At 40.4% G+C, this 17,073-nt stretch overlaps 1 protein-coding gene across 1 annotated transcript in view; it reads left to right on the top strand.

Moving 5' to 3' along the window:
* Positions 1–10,647: 10,647 nt before the first annotated feature.
* Positions 10,648–17,073, top strand: part of LOC121371922 — a 58,094-nt gene continuing 51,668 nt past the window's right edge. Inside the window, exons 1-2 of the mRNA XM_041498169.1 lie at positions 10,648–10,830; positions 14,882–15,115. Of these exons, the coding sequence (XP_041354103.1) occupies positions 10,818–10,830; positions 14,882–15,115 (247 nt within the window). The 5' untranslated portion in view covers positions 10,648–10,817. The remainder of the gene's footprint in view (positions 10,831–14,881; positions 15,116–17,073) is intronic.

The raw sequence follows: 17,073 nt of genomic DNA, 5'->3' as shown, positions 1-17,073 counted from the left end.
AGAGTCAAACTTTTGCAGCAAAGTTTACTGCACGAGCGTTGATATAGTTCCTTATGATGATACAATCGGACAGCTATCTGAAAGAAACAGAATAGGATTCATCAAAGTGTTTTGTGTTTGGTACTGGTGCTATAGTGAAACACCTGTACGATCGTGATGGAATTCACTTGAATACGACAGGAACATCAGTCCTCATACAGTGTGTGCACCAAGTGATAAGATCACGAAGCATGATAATACAAATAGGTCACAAGTGTCTGATGAACGTCGATATCAAAGAAGAAGGTTTACAACATAACAGGACCCACTTCCTGGAAGAGTTCCTTATAAGAAATACAGTACCGTGCAGACCAAACCTAGCCATTACAATTGAAACCAGCATGGCCTGTCTATCAATGAATAAAACAGCAGCCATTCGTTGTCAGGAAATAATGCTAGTTTGTGTGAAACCTTTTTTTAATGAAGATGTAGGTGATGCAGAGATACAGATTGATGGTTTTTATATTGAACGTAAAGATCGATGTAAAAAGAAAGGTGGCGGTATTGTAGTTTATATTAAGGAACATATAGCCTACCTTTTACACGCAGAAAGGATCTGGAAAGTGTCAGTATAGAATCTATATGGATTGAAATTCAATATCCCCGTACTAAATCTTTTCTAGTAAATTTTGTATATCGACCTCCTGATTCAATATTGTCTTGGATTGATCTTTATGAAATTGAAATTAGCAAGGCAAATGAAAGAAAGAAAGAAGTTTTTTGTTTAACGACACCACTAGAGCACATTGATATATTAATCATCGGCTATTGGATGTCAAACATATGGTCATTTTGACACGGTCATAGAAAGGAAACCCGCTACATTTTTCCATTAGTAGCAAGGGATCTTTTATATGCACCATCCCAGACTTAGGATAGCACATACCACGGCCTTTGATATACCAGTCGTGGTGCACTGGCTGGGACGAGAAATAGCCCAATGGGCTCACCGTCTGGGATCGATCCTAGACCGACCGCGCATCAGGCGTGCGCTTTACCACTGGGCTACGTCTCGCCCCAAGGCAAATGAAGAAAACATTGAATTGATCATACTTGGAGATTTTAACATTAATTATGTTAATGGATTTTTAAACAAAACATGATCACAACTAGTATCTAATGATGACCGTGCACAGCTTATTACACAGTCCACCAGAGTATTGGCCGAGAGTGCAACCACTATAGATCACAACTAGTATCTAATGATGACCGTGCACAGCTTATTACACAGTCCACCAGAGTATTGGCCGAGAGTGCAACCACTATAGATCACAACTAGTATCTAATGATGACCTTGCACAGCTTATTACACAGTCCACCAGAGTATTGGCCGAGAGTGCAACGACTATAGATCACAACTAGTATCTAATGATGACCTTGCACAGCTTATTACACAGTCCACCAGAGTATTGGCCGAGAGTGCAACCACTATAGATCACAACTAGTATCTAATGATGACCGTGCACAGCTTATTACACAGTCCACCAGAGTATTGGCCGAGAGTGCAACGACTATAGATCACAACTAGTATCTAATTATGACCTTGCACAGCTTATTACACAGTCCACCAGAGTATTGGCCGAGAGTGCAACCACTATAGATCCCGTTTATTTCACACATAGAGAACATATTGTTGAAATTAATGTACCGTGTGTAGCCATGGGTGATCACTACCCAGTCTGTATAACTCGTAGAATAAAATGGGTATCTGAAAATAATTTACAAGGCTATACAAATCATAAAACTATCACTTACCGATTCTAAAATTGTTTTTAATGAAGATCAGTTATCTCTGAGTTAGCAATGTTTGATCTGGATAGTACAAAATTGATAAATAATCCAGATAATTCATTGAATAAACTGTACTCAATTCTAACTGAATTGCTAGATAAACATGTTCCAGTTAAAACCAAAAGGGTTAAACGAATGCACCAACCTGAATGGTATTCGGAAGAAATTAAACAAGCTAGGTAAAAGACGGATAAGTATCATGGGTGTAAAAAAGACCCCAGAAAAGATTAATATATAAGACCAACACATACATATTAATAATATTGTCTACAATTTGTCATTGAAGGTAAAATATACAGTAACGAAATGTTATATTTTAGAGTAAAATGTGTTAAAGCAACGTACGTCTGAGAAGTAACAGTTATGGAGTCGAGTTTTAGTCTATTTTTAAAGGGTATTTTTACCATTTCAAAGTCACAGACTCACATTTCACTCAGTTGTAACTTTATTCAAATGTGTTACATGTTTGTAGATTAACTAAACTTAGTGTTAATTTTCACGGGTTCAAACTAGTGTCTGTCTCTTTAATAAATAATAATAAACCATTTTAGGGCATATCTGAATTATGTAGGACATAATGTGTCTACCCTTGTGAATGTAATATTTGTTTTAAGCCTTTCACATATAATGATTACTCAAACCTCTTGTCAAACTCATAACTTTAACAGAAAAGGTATATTTAAGTTTCCTATACATTGGTTTTGGCCACAAGAGTTTACCAATACCAACATTGGTAACATCCAGATTAAAATGCCTGAGATAGTACAAGCAAACAGTGCGTATATGACCGAAGTCATTTGAAGTAAAGAAAATGTTAATAATTTCACCAAGCATAAAGCTGAACAATATAGACATATTTTGTTCCTAAAACCCTCTTAATGAATATACCTAGATACTACCCATATCAATTTAGTTCTCTCAGAGCTGTGCATTAATGACTATACCTAGATACTACCCATATCAATTTAGTTCTCTCAGAGCTGTGCATTAATGAATATACCTAGATACTACCCATATCAATTTAGTTCTCTCAGAGCTGTGCATTAATGAATATACCTAGATACTACCCATATCAATTTAGTTCTCTCAGAGCTGTGCATTAATGACTATACCTAGATACTACCCATATCAATTTAGTTCTCTCAGAGCTGTGCATTAATGAATATACCTAGATTCTACCCATATCAATTTAGTTCTCTCAGAGCTGTGCATTAATGAATATACCTAGATACTACCCATATCAATTTAGTTCTCTCAGAGCTGTGCATTAATGAATATACCTAGATACTACCCATATCAATTTAGTTCCTAAAAGCCTCTTAATGACTATACCTAGATACTACCCATATCAATTTAGTTCTCTCAGAGCTGTGCATTAATGACTATACCTAGATACTACCCATATCAATTTAGTTCTCTCAGAGCTGTGCATTAATGACTATACCTAGATACTACCCATATCAATTTAGTTCTCTCGGAGCTGTGCATTAATGACTATACCTAGATACTACCCATATCAATTTAGTTCTCTCGGAGCTGTGCATTAATGACTATACCTAGATACTACCCATATCAATTTAGTTCTCTCGGAGCTGTGCATTAATGACTATACCTAGATACTACCCATATCAATTTAGTTCTCTCGGAGCTGTGCATTAATGACTATACCTAGATACTACCCATATCAATTTAGTTCTCTCGGAGCTGTGCATTAATGACTATACCTAGATACTACCCATATCAATTTAGTTCTCTCGGAGCTGTGCATTAATGACTATACCTAGATACTACCCATATCAATTTAGTTCTCTCAGAGCTGTGCATTAATGACTATACCTAGATACTACCCATATCAATTTAGTTCTCTCAGAGCTGTGCATTAATGTCGTGCTTTCCAGCACTGCTGTTATTACCTTCATAGGTTATCATGGGTGCTAAATATTCCACATGTTTCATCCACTCTGGTGACAGTCATGTCTGGACGGTATCCTGGGGTTAAACTACATACGCATAGCTATCATTTGTCTCTTCTGGTAGCAGGAGCGATTCTGTATGCTCGTAATCGTAAACTCTATTAACGTGCCTCTATCCAATTAAGGTTCAGGCACGTTTCTCCCACACCCAATCTCTGGCATGGCCAATGGTCGAGTGTGGGACAGAAAAATTACTTATTAATGGGACAATTTTGAATTATTTATAAAAGGCATAGGGGGGATTTTGATGCGTCGTTCAAATAACGTATGGTATTTAAATAAAACTTTATTTTAATTACTTTAGTGTGACGCTTGTTTTTGACTGGGCATTTCCAAACAGGTAAATGAAACAATGAAAATTACACAATTTATATGCCCTTAAAAAGATTAAGATTGAAAAAGATTAAAAAGGGTTCCGTACGCTCGACACTCATACAAAAGCTGAGGCGATGAAGGGTGTGTCCAAAATAAATATGTCCAAAACAAGCAAGCCCAAATTATGTACAAACATTTCACCTGAAAATCAATGCAATGTTAAGCTGTAATTAGATTAAAATAACTTGAAATGAATTTCTGAATGCATGTACAACTTTTTACCAGCTATTATTAACATTATTCACCTGAAAATCAATGCAATGTTAAGCTGTAATTAGATTAAAATAACTTGAAATTAATTTCTGAATGCATGTACAACTTTTTACCAGCTATTATTAACATTATTCACCTGAAAATCAATGCAATGTTAAGCTGTAATTAGATTAAAATAACTTGAAATTAATTTCTGAATGCATGTACAACTTTTTACCAGCTATTATTAACATTATTCACCTGAAAATCAATGCAATGTTAAGCTGTAATTAGATTAAAATAACTTGAAATTAATTTCTGAATGCATGTACAACTTTTTACCAGCTATTATTAACATTATTCACCTGAAAATCAATGCAATGTTAAGCTGTAATTAGATTAAAATAACTTGAAATTAATTTCTGAATGCATGTACAACTTTTTACCAGCTATTATTAACATTAGTGCACTAATAGTCCCCAGTTTGCCCAGAACCGACAAAACGCCTGTTATGCACAACTTAGTGAGATATAAAGCCCTGCACATGGCAGCAAACCGACAAAATGCCTGTTATGCACAACTTAGTGAGATATAAAGCCCTGCACATGGCAGCAAACCGACAAAACGCCTGTTATGCACAACTTAGTGAGATATAAAGCCCTGCACATGGCAGCAAACCGACAAAACGCCTGTTATGCACAACTTAGTGAGATATAAAGCCCTGCACATGGCAGCAAACCGACAAAACGCCTGTTATGCACAACGTAGTGAGATATAAAGCCCTGCACATAGCAGCAAACCGACAAAACGCCTGTTATGCACAACTTAGTGAGATATAAAGCCCTGCACATGGCAGCAAACCGACAAAACGCCTGTTATGCACAACTTAGTGAGATATAAAGCCCTGCACATGGCAGCAAACCGACAAAACGCCTGTTATGCACAACTTAGTGAGATATAAAGCCCTGCACATAGCAGCAAACCGACAAAACGCCTGTTATGCACAACTTAGTGAGATATAAAGCCCTGCACATAGCCCTAACCCTGACAAAACGCCTGTTATGCACAACTTAGTGACATATAAAGCCCTGCACATAACAGCAAACGTTTTCCTGGTTTTAGGGTTTGGCTGACAGAAAGGCATTAAGGGCTGCCCCTTACTTGTCTAGGAGGTACCCAGCAGCCAACAGGTGGTGGGACATATCCCGGAAAGCCCCAAAGCAAAGATATTCTTATACTTTATACTTTATTAATACTTGTATAGTGTCCTGCAGCTGACAAGCAATGTTCCCGACACTTTTAAGAAAGAATAATCATGTTTCCTTTCATCCAATAGAGAACATTCGACAAACAGACACAGATTTATTTTAGCTAATGCAGTTTTTTTTACCACTGGTTTACCAGCAGTCACATGCTAACTGTGTTGTCTCATAACATGGAACAGAATAGTGGTGGTAAGCATGATGGTAGTGAACGATGATGATTAGTATGCATTTCATATCGTTTTTCTCTGTACTCTTTGCACAGTATTTTGGTTGACCGGACCTTCACCACAAAACTACTGTAAAATATTCAGAAGCTAATAGCTTATTAGCTTCTGAATATTTTACAGTAGTTTTGTAGATACAGCACTAGGCCGTCCGTGTAATTAGTTGATTTTGGCCCAATTTGGTTATAAAGTGGCCAAAATGGCAATTTTGTCTTAAGACTGCTATTTTTGGCATCGGGAACACATTTAAGTGAAAGTTTTCGTGAGTTTTTATATACTATTCGTATCAAGTACAGTACAGCTAGTATTCCTATGGCAAATAACCATTTTGGGCAACACATGGGCTAAATGTGGCTAACAATTGGCCACACTGATGAGACTATTCTTTGGCGAGCTCTACACAACAAAATGCTACTATAAAATAGTCAGAGGTTTAAATAGATATCATATGGTAACACCAGACCAATCATATAACAAATATATGATCTTTTGCAACAAAATGGCCAAAATGACAATTTTGTCTTAAAGGGACAGACCCTTGTTTGTTTTTTTGTTAAAAAAGGTATATTTTTCACTATTGTGTATGTGTGTGTGTGTGGAGGGGGGGGGGGGGCGGTTCAGGGCGGTGTGTGGGTGTGCCTGTGTGTGCGCTGTGCGGTGTTGTGTGTGTGTGTGTGCGCACGCGGTGTGTGTTTGTGTGTGTGAGTTTGTGTTCTGTGCGGTGTGTATGTGTATGTGTATGTGTATGTGTATGTATGTATGTATTTATGTAGGTATTGATGTATGTCGAGGTTGACTGTTACATACATAGATATTAACGCATTGGCGCAGGGGATAATTAGATCCTTTCTGGCCTCACAAATTGCCCCATGTCGTTGCTGGGACTCGAACCTGTGGCACCGAATTGCCCGCAAATTGCAAGACAAACCACGATGCGCTCTGTGCTATCGGAGCATCCATAAAAAGGATGTTCTTTAACTCAACCACATGCATGGGGCCTACAATTTACAATCTACGCGGTAGATCCTGCTTACGTGCATGAAACAGTGGGCAGACCTGGCACTGGCTAGTATGTATTGATGTATAATATCTGTATATTGTATGTATGTCGAGGTTGACTGTTACATACACAGATATTAACGCACTGGCGCAGGGGATAATTAAATCCTTTCTGGCCTATATGTATATGTATATGTATGTATGTATATATATATATATATATATATATATATATATATATATATATATATATATATATATATATATATATATATATATAGATATATATACATGTATGTATGTATTGATGTATGTATACATGTGCGTATGTTTGTGTGGTGCTGTATACAGTGTGTTGTGTGTGTGTGCGCGTGTGTAGATGCGTGTGTTTGAGTGTGTGTATGCCTGTGTGTGTGTGTGGTGTAGTGTATACGGTGTTCTGTGCCTGTGTGTGCCTGTGTGAGGAGGTGGGGATGTGTTGTCTCTCTCTCTCTCTCTCTCTCTCTCTCTCTCTCTCTCTCTCTCTCTCTCTCTCTCTCTTTGCGTGTGTGTGTATGCGTAGTATGTTTGTGTGTGTGCGTGTGTGCGTATGTGTGTGTGTGTTAACTGACAACGTGACAGTATTCCAGAATAGACGGCCTCAGACCACAATTAATTTCGCTATATGTTTCTATATAGCCTTAGTGGCTATAACATTTTTATTAATATCAGCAGGCCCATGAAGTTTTGTATGTACCTTTGCCTGCATGGGGGACACATACCCTGAAAAGGACAACCCCTGTTGTCTAGCTCTTTCTCCCAGCATATTGGTTTAAACAGACCCACCCTCTAAACCAGGCCGGAGTACACCCATTTTACACAAAAAGCACTACTTTTGCATGGGCCGGAATTACCACAAACAAAGTCTTCAATGTCAGCAAGTCACACATGTTTACAAACTACATGCTATCCCCTGTCAGTTCAGTCAAACAGTTGCCACTTCATAGCTGTCTGCCATGAAATAATCACAGTCAAACAGCAGACTACTTGCGCGGTCAAATTTCCGGATTTTGGACAACCAAATGGGAAGATAACTGTAATCTGAGGCCAGACTACTGACTTGCTAACTCATCATGCACGAGGTTTCCTAGTTAAGAGTCACGCCTGCGCTCAACGAGGCCCTCCAGGGGATATTGTTCGAGTCAGCCATTAGCATAGTATCGGCGTTCCCGGGCAACAAGTCCTGTTTAGGCTGTCGGTGTGAAGTTATAATAATAGCCTGGGCAATATGTATGTTTTACCAGGGCCCACTGTTACACTTGTTTCGAGTTTAAGAAGGTAGGTGTGCATTGTAGTCTGTAACAGGTGGATGTGTATTGTAGTCTGTAATATGTGGATGTGCATTGTAATATGTAACATGTTAATGTATATTGTAGTCTGTAACAGGTAGGTGTGTATTGTAGTCTGTAACAGGTAGGTGTGTATTGTAACAGGTAGGTGTGTATTGTAGTATGTAACATGTCTGTGTGTATTATAGTCTGTAACAGGTGGCTGTGTATTGTAGTCTGTAACAGGTTAAAGTGTATTGTAGTCTGTAACGGTAGGTGTGTATTGTAGTATGTAATATGTAGATGTGTGTTGTAATGTGTAACAGGTAGCTGTGTATTGTTGTCTGTTGGTGTGTATTGTAGTATGTAACATGTTTGTGTGTATTGTAGTCTGTAATAGGTAGGTGTGTATTGTAGTCTGTAATAGGTAGGTGTGTATTGTAGTTTGTAATAGGTAGGTGTGCATTGTAGTCTTTAACAGGTTGGTGTGTATTGTAGTATGTAACAGGTTGGTGTGTATTGTAGTCTGTAACAGGTTGGTATGCATTGTAGTCTGTAACAGGTTGGTATGTATTGTAGTATGTAACATGTCTGTGTGTATTATAGTCTGTAACAGGTGGCTGTGTGTTGTAGTCTGTAACAGGTTAGAGTGAATTGTAGTCTGTAACGGTAGGTGTGTATTGTAGTATGTAATATGTGGATGTGTGTTGTAGTGTGTAACAGGTAGGTGTGTATTGTTGTCTGTTGGTGTGTGTTGTAGTATGTAACATGTTTGTGTGTATTGTAGTCTGTGACAGGTTGGTGTGTATTGTAGTCTGTAACATGTTGGTGTGTATTGTTGTCTGTTGGTGTGTATTGTAGTCTGTGACAGGTTGGTGTGTATTGTAGTCTTTAACAGGTTGGTGTGTATTGTAATCTGTAACAGGTTGGTGTGTACTGTAGTCTTTAACAGGTTGGTGTGTATTGTAGTCTGTAACAGGTTGGTGTGTATTGTAGTCTGTAACAGGTTGGTGTGTATTGTTGTCTGTTGGTGTGTATTGTAGTATGTAACAGGTTGGTGTGTATTGTAGTCTTTAACATGTTGGTGTGTATTGTAGTCTGTAACAGGTTGGTGTGTACTGTAGTCTTTAACAGGTTGGTGTGTATTGTAGTCTGTAACAGGTTGGTGTGTATTGTAGTCTTTAACAGGTTGGTGTGTATTGTAGTCTTTAACAGGTTGGTGTATTGTATTATGCAACATGTGTTATATACACACAGCTATGACAGTGGTTATTTACGAGTGTTATATACATACAACTCTGACTAGTTATTTACGAGTGTTAGATACATTCAGCTCCGACTGGTTATTTACGAGTGTTATATACATACAGCTCTGACTGGTTATGTACGAGTGGTATATACATACAGCTCTGACTGGTTATTTACGAGTGGTATATACATACAGCTCTGACTGGTTATTTACGAGTGTTAGATACATTCAGCACCGACTGGTTATGTACGAGTGGTATATACATACAGCTCTGACTGGTTATTTACGAGTGGTATATACATACAGCTCTGACTGGTTATTTACGAGTGTTAGATACATTCAGCACCGACTGGTTATTTACGAGTGTTATATACATACAGCTCCGACTGGTTATGTACGAGTGGTATATACATACAGCTCCGACTGGTTATGTACGAGTGGTATATACATACAGCTCCGACTGGTTATTTACGAGTGGTATATACATACAGCTCCGACTGGTTATTTACGAGTGGTATATACATACAGCTCTGACTGGTTATTTACGAGTGGTATATACATACAGCTCCGACTGGTTATGTACGAGTGTTATATACATACAGCTCCGACTGGTTATTTACGAGTGGTATATACATACAGCTCCGACTGGTTATTTACGAGTGGTATATACATACAGCTCTGACTGGTTATTTACGAGTGGTATATACATACAGCTCTGACTGGTTATGTACGAGTGGTATATACATACAGCTCTGACTGGGTATGTACGAGTGGTATATACATACAGCTCTGACTGGTTATTTACGAGTGGTATATACATACAGCTCTGACTGGTTATGTACGAGTGGTATATACATAAAACTCCGACAGTTGTGTTCTACCACTGAACTAAACCCCGACTATTTCTACTAGAAATGGGAGGATTGTCTCGCGTGTGTTCTACCAATGGACTAAACCCCGACTATTTCTACTAGAAGTGGAAGGGCTGTCTCGCGAGTGTTCTACTACTGGACTAAACCCCGCCTCACCCTGCTAGAAGTGGGAGGAATGTCTCGGACCGCTGATTGCGTGTTTGGTGCGAGTCAGTGGTGGAGATGGTATCAGTGATCCATAAAGAGAACGTTTCTTGCTTGTTGACCGGAATGTCCTCATTCCAGGAGCTTCATGTCGAATGTACACTGGCAACGGGTTTATACTTTCTAGTATAGCAGGTTGTTACTCATCTACAAAGAGAAGCAGACGTCACCTTTACGAGTTGGTTAAGATCGGGCAGGCTGGGAGTGCAGCTAGGAACACGCGCGGTCTATCACACATCGATCATATCGCACAGCACCCTGACCGCTACTCAGCCGCGCCGAGCGCTCTCTCGGATTTCCTCGGAACAGCAACAACTTGTCGTCTGTATGCTTAGCACAGGTAGGATAATGCATTACCATGTACACCGATATCTGTGTCACGTCAAATAATAATACATGTTTTTCTGTTCACGTGTCCCACGTGCAATAGTTACAGCTGCATTTCTAAGCAGTTTTGTGCAATGCGACATTGGCATGTTTAATGTCGGCAAAATCGGTTGAGCAAAATATTTGAATGAAGTTTGTTTTGCTTAACAATACCACTAGAGCACATTGATTTATTAATCAACGGCAATGGGATGTCAAACATTTAGTCTTAGAGAGGTAGCCCACTACATTTTTCCATTAGTAACGAGATCTTATATATGCGCCATCCCACAGACAGGATAGTACATATCACAGCCTTTGATAAACCACTCGTGGTGCAATGGCTGGAACGAGAAATAGCCCAATGGTATGCATCTGTTCCTACACGCTGTAATATAACATACATAATTGAATTCCTTGGTGTAGGTGCTCTGTGACGTGCATATAGTCACTGATGGTTCAGTCTGGGTGTAGGTGCTCTGTGACGTGCATATAGTCACTGATGGTTCAGTCTGGGTGTAGGTGCTCTGTGACGTGCATATAGTCACTGATGGTTCAGTCTGGGTGTAGGTGCTCTGTGACGTGCATATAGTCACTGATGGTTCAGTCTGGGTGTAAGTGCTCTGTGACGTGCATAAATCACTGATGGTTCAGTCTGGGTGTAGGTGCTCTGTGACGTGCGTATAGTCACTGATGGTTCAGTCTGGGTGTAGGTGCTCTGTGACGTGCGTATAGTCACTGATGGTTCAGTCTGGGTGTAGGTGCTCTGTGACGTGCGTATAGTCACTGATGGTTCAGTCTGGGTGTAAGTGCTCTGTGACGTGCATATAGTCACTGATGGTTCAGTCTGGGTGTAGGTGCTCTGTGACGTGCGTATAGTCACTGATGGTTCAGTCTGGGTGTAGGTGCTCTGTGACGTGCGTATAGTCACTGATGGTTCAGTCTGGGTGTAAGTGCTCTGTGACGTGCATATAGTCACTGATGGTTCAGTCTGGGTGTAGGTGCTCTGTGACGTGCGTATAGTCACTGATGGTTCAGTCTGGGTGTAGGTGCTCTGTGACGTGCGTATAGTCACTGATGGTTCAGTCTGGGTGTAAGTGCTCTGTGACGTGCATATAGTCACTGATGGTTCAGTCTGGGTGTAAGTGCTCTGTGACGTGCATATAGTCACTGATGATTCAGGCATGGCCAGCTAGGTTCTGACCTGTGACGTCACCAGTTTGACAAGGGTGTAACTTGTTATCTTGCGAGATGTTTCGTCATGTTGTCAGACCTCGCTGCTGGTCTTGGCTAGTCTTCTGGCATCACGATCTTGGGGAAAAGGGCAATTTGGTAATGCTGTCCATCTCGGAAACCAGCACACACGGTTTGTACGGGTGGCAGCCCGAGACTATCACATACATACAGTCCATGACCACCACGTACGTATAGTCTCGGACTACCAAGAACACCCCTGGACTATCAGGTACATCTCCGGACTACCACGTATGTACAGTCCCGGACTACCATGTATGTACAGTCCCAGATTACCAAGTACAGTCCTGGATTATCAGGTACATCTCTGGACTACCACGTACGTACAGTCCCGGACTACCACGCATGTACAGTACCGGACTACCAAGTACAGCCCTGGACTATCAGGTACATCTCCAGACTACCACGTAGGTACAGTCCTGGACCACCACATATGTACAGTCCCGGGCTACCACATATGTACAGTCCCGGACTACCACATATGTAGTCCAGGACTACCAGGTACAGCCCCAGACTATCAGGTACATCTCTGGACTACTATGTATGTACAATCATGGACTACCACGTCCAACACCGGACTACCAGGTACAGCCCTGGACTACCAAGTACATCTTTGTCCTACCACGTACAACATCAGACTACCAGATACAGCCCTGGACTATCAGGTACATCTTCGGACTACCACGTACAAAACCGGACTACCAGATACAGCCCTGGACTACCGGTTACAGAAACATACTAACGGTTACAGCAACAGACTAACAGTTACAGCAACAGACTACCAGTTACAGCAACAGGCTACCGGTTACAGCAACAGACTAACAGTTAGAGCAACAGGCAACCGGTTACAGCAACAGACTAACGGTTACAGCAACAGACTACCAGTTACAGCAACAGACTACCAGTTACAGCAACAGACTACCAGTTACAGCAACAGGCAACCGGTTACAGCAACAGACTAACAGTTACAGCAACAGACTACCAGTTACAGCAACAGACTACCAGTTACAGCAACAGGCTACCGGTTACAGCAACAGACTAACAGTTACAGCAACAGGCAACCGGTTACAGCAACAGACTAACGGTTACAGCAACAGACTACCAGTTACAGCAACAGACTACCAGTTACAGCAACAGACTACCAGTTACAGCAACAGACTACCGGTTACAGCAACAGACTACCGGTTACAGCAACAGGCAACCGGTTACAGCAACAGACTAACGGTTACAGCAACAGACTACCAGTTACAGCAACAGACTACCAGTTACAGCAACAGACTACCAGTTACAGCAACAGGCAACCGGTTACAGCAACAGACTAACGGTTACAGCAACAGGCAACCGGTTACAGCAACAGACTAACGGTTACAGCAACAGACTACCAGTTACAGCAACGGACTACCAGTTACAGCAACAGACTACCAGTTACAGCAACAGGCAACCGGTTACAGCAACAGACTACCGGTTACAGCAACAGACTACCGGTTACAGCAACAGACTAAGAGTTACAGCAATAGACTAACAGTTACAGCAACAGACTACCGGTTACAGCAACAGACTAACAGTTACAGCAACAGACTACCAGTTACAGCAACAGACTAACAGTTACAGCAACAGACTAACAGTTACAGCAACAGGCTACCAGTTACAGCAACAGGCTACCGGTTACAGCAACAGGCTACCGGTTACAGCAACAGGCTACCGGTTACAGCAACAGACTAACGGTTACAGCAACAGACTAACAGTTACAGCAACAGACTAACAGTTACAGCAACAGACTACCGGTTACAGCAACAGACCAACATTTACAGCAACAGACTACCGGTTACAGCAACAGACTACCAGTTACAGCAACAGACTACCAGTTACAGCAACAGACTACCAGTTACAGCAACAGACTAACGGTTACAGCAACAGACTACCGGTTACAGCAACAGACTACCAGTTACAGCAACAGACTAACGGTTACAGCAACAGACTAACGGTTACAGCAACAGACTAACGGTTACAGCAACAGACTACCAGTTACAGCAACAGACTAACGGTTACAGCAACAGACTAACAGTTACAGCAACAGACTACCAGTTACAGCAACAGACTACCAGTTACAGCAACAGACTAACGGTTACAGCAACAGACTACCGGTTACAGCAACAGACTACCAGTTACAGCAACAGACTAACGGTTACAGCAACAGGCTACCGGTTACAGCAACAGACTAACAGTTACAGCAACAGACTAACAGTTACAGCAACAGACTAACAGTTACAGCAACAGACTACCGGTTACAGTAACAGACTAACGGTTACAGCAACAGACTACCAGGTTCACCAGGACGTACCTCTGGGCCATTGTCTCATCCCTGACTTGACCACCACAAGGGTTCGGGCTAGGGTTAGGGCGGATTCCTGAGAAATGCAAACGATGGTGCGAGGAAAGCTGGCGTGTCTTAAGTCACGCATGCTCAGATTAAGGCTTCGCTCCTTTCCTCACCCCGAGAAACCGCGCTTGGCGTCGTTTGCTTCATCTTCCTTCTGGTCCCTCTGTGTCTCGGCTGACTAAAGGTGATAGAAACTGCAGTGGTTCGCCCCCAGCGTACGGTTTTGTACTCGGATACGATCTTTGCTGATTCCTTCATCGTTTCCTTAGAATGGGGGCACGAATTGGAGTTCCATACTCGGGGCAATACAACTCGGAACACGAATAATTTTGAGTAAACTGGGGGACTGATTATATTTCGATCAATGTACAACTATATCTCACACTTGCAGGTAACATGAAGGGCAGGACGAACAGTCTGACTATGACGCACGCTATGACTCTGGCCGTTCTCCTAGTGTCCGTCCTCCCAGTAGTGGACACCCAGGAACTGGACTATACAACCCCCAACCCCTCCGTGTGGTCGTTTGCCGACTACCCAGACCCCATATGGGACCACGCCAGGTGTGGCCGAGACAACAGGTCGTCGGTGTGCGACCCAAACGGATTAATTACCACGTTAGAAGGTGAGTAATAACAAACACATGAATTACCAAGATAGAAGGTGAGTAATAACAAACGGATTAATTACCACGATAGAAGGTGAGTAATAACAAACACATTAATTACCAAGATAGAAGGTGAGTAATAACAAACGGATTAATTACCAAGATAGAAGGTGAGTAATAACAAACGGATTAATTACCACGTTAGAAGGTGAGTAATAACAAACACATTAATTACCACGTTAGAAGGTGAGTAATAACAAACGGATTAATTACCACGATAGAAGGTGAGTAATAACAAACACATTAATTACCAAGATAGAAGGTGGGTAATAACAAACACATTAATTACCGAGATAGAAGGTGAGTAAATGAATGAATGAATGTTTAACGACACCCCAGCACGAAAAATACATTGGCTATTGGGTGTCAAACTATGGTAATGCAAACAAATAAGGTGATGATCAACATCAATATAAAAATTCAAGATTTAAATAAAAACAGTGTAAAGAACTGTGCAAAAAATTAAAATATCACAGATAGATACCGACTTTTACTCAAAATTTCAATTTGTGCTGTATTAGCCATTCTCAAAGAGAATGATGCAACCCTGCAACACGGTGAGGTTACAGCACGCGCAGGGGAAGGTGAGAAATAACAATAACAAACACATTAATTACCACGATAGAAGGTGAGTAATAACAAATGCATTAATTACCAAGATAGAAGGTGAGTAATAACAAACACATTAATTGCCACGATAGAAGGTGAGTAATAACAAACACATTAATTATTACGATAGAAGGTGAGTAATAACAAACACATTAATTACCACGATAGAAGGTGGGTAATAACAAATGCATTAATTACCGAGATAGAAGGTGAGTAATAACAAACACATTAATTACCACGATAGAAGGTGAGTAATAACAAACGGGTTAATTACCAAGATAGAAGGTGAGTAATAACAAACGGATCTTCTTGACTGTTTAAGGGGTTTTAGACTATTAACTACTCAGTTGCCCCCCCCCCCATTGCCCCCCCCCCCCCCCCCCCCGAAACAAAAAATCCTAGCTACGACCCTGGTGAGTAATAACAAATGCATTAATTACCGATATAGAAGGTGAGTAGTAACAAATGCATTAATTACCACGATAGAAGGTGGGTAATAACAAAGGCATTAATTACCACGATAGAAGGTGGGTAATAACAAATGCATTAATTGCCACGATAGAAGGTGAGTAATAACAAACATATTAATTACCACGATAGATGGTGAGTAATAACAAAAACATGAATTACCACGATAGAAGGTGAGTAATAACAAATGCATTAATTACCACGATAGAAGGTGAGTAATAACAAACACATTAATTACCAAGATAGAAGGTGGGTAATAACAAACACATTAATTACCGAGATAGAAGGTGAGTAAATGAATGAATGAATGTTTAACGACACCCCAGCACGAAAAATACATCGGCTATTGGGTGTCAAACTATGGTAATGCAAACAAATAAGGTGATGATCAACATCAATATAAAAATTCAAGATTTAAATAAAAACAGTGTAAAGAACTGTGCAAAAAATAAAAATATCACAAATAGATACCGACTTTTACTCAAAATTTCAATTTGTGCTGTATTAGCCATTCTCAAAGAGAATGATGCAACCCTGCACCACGGTGAGGTTACAGCACGCGCAGGGGAAGGTGAGAAATAACAATAACAAACACATTAATTACCACGATAGAAGGTGAGTAATAACAAATGCATTAATTACCAAGATAGAAGGTGAGTAATAACAAACACATTAATTACCACGATAGAAGGTGAGTAATAACAAACACATTAATTATCACGATAGAAGGTGAGTAATAACAAACACATTAATTACCAAGATAGAAGGTGAGTAATAACAAATGGATTAATTACCAATATAGAAGATGAGTAATAAAAACGGATTAATTACCAAGATAG

This window comes from Gigantopelta aegis, chromosome 4 (assembly GCF_016097555.1).
Source record: "Gigantopelta aegis isolate Gae_Host chromosome 4, Gae_host_genome, whole genome shotgun sequence".
Lineage (NCBI taxonomy): Eukaryota > Metazoa > Mollusca > Gastropoda > Neomphalida > Peltospiridae > Gigantopelta > Gigantopelta aegis.
The sequence above is the reverse complement of the archived record's forward strand: the minus strand, read 5'-3'. Positions and strand labels throughout refer to the sequence as shown.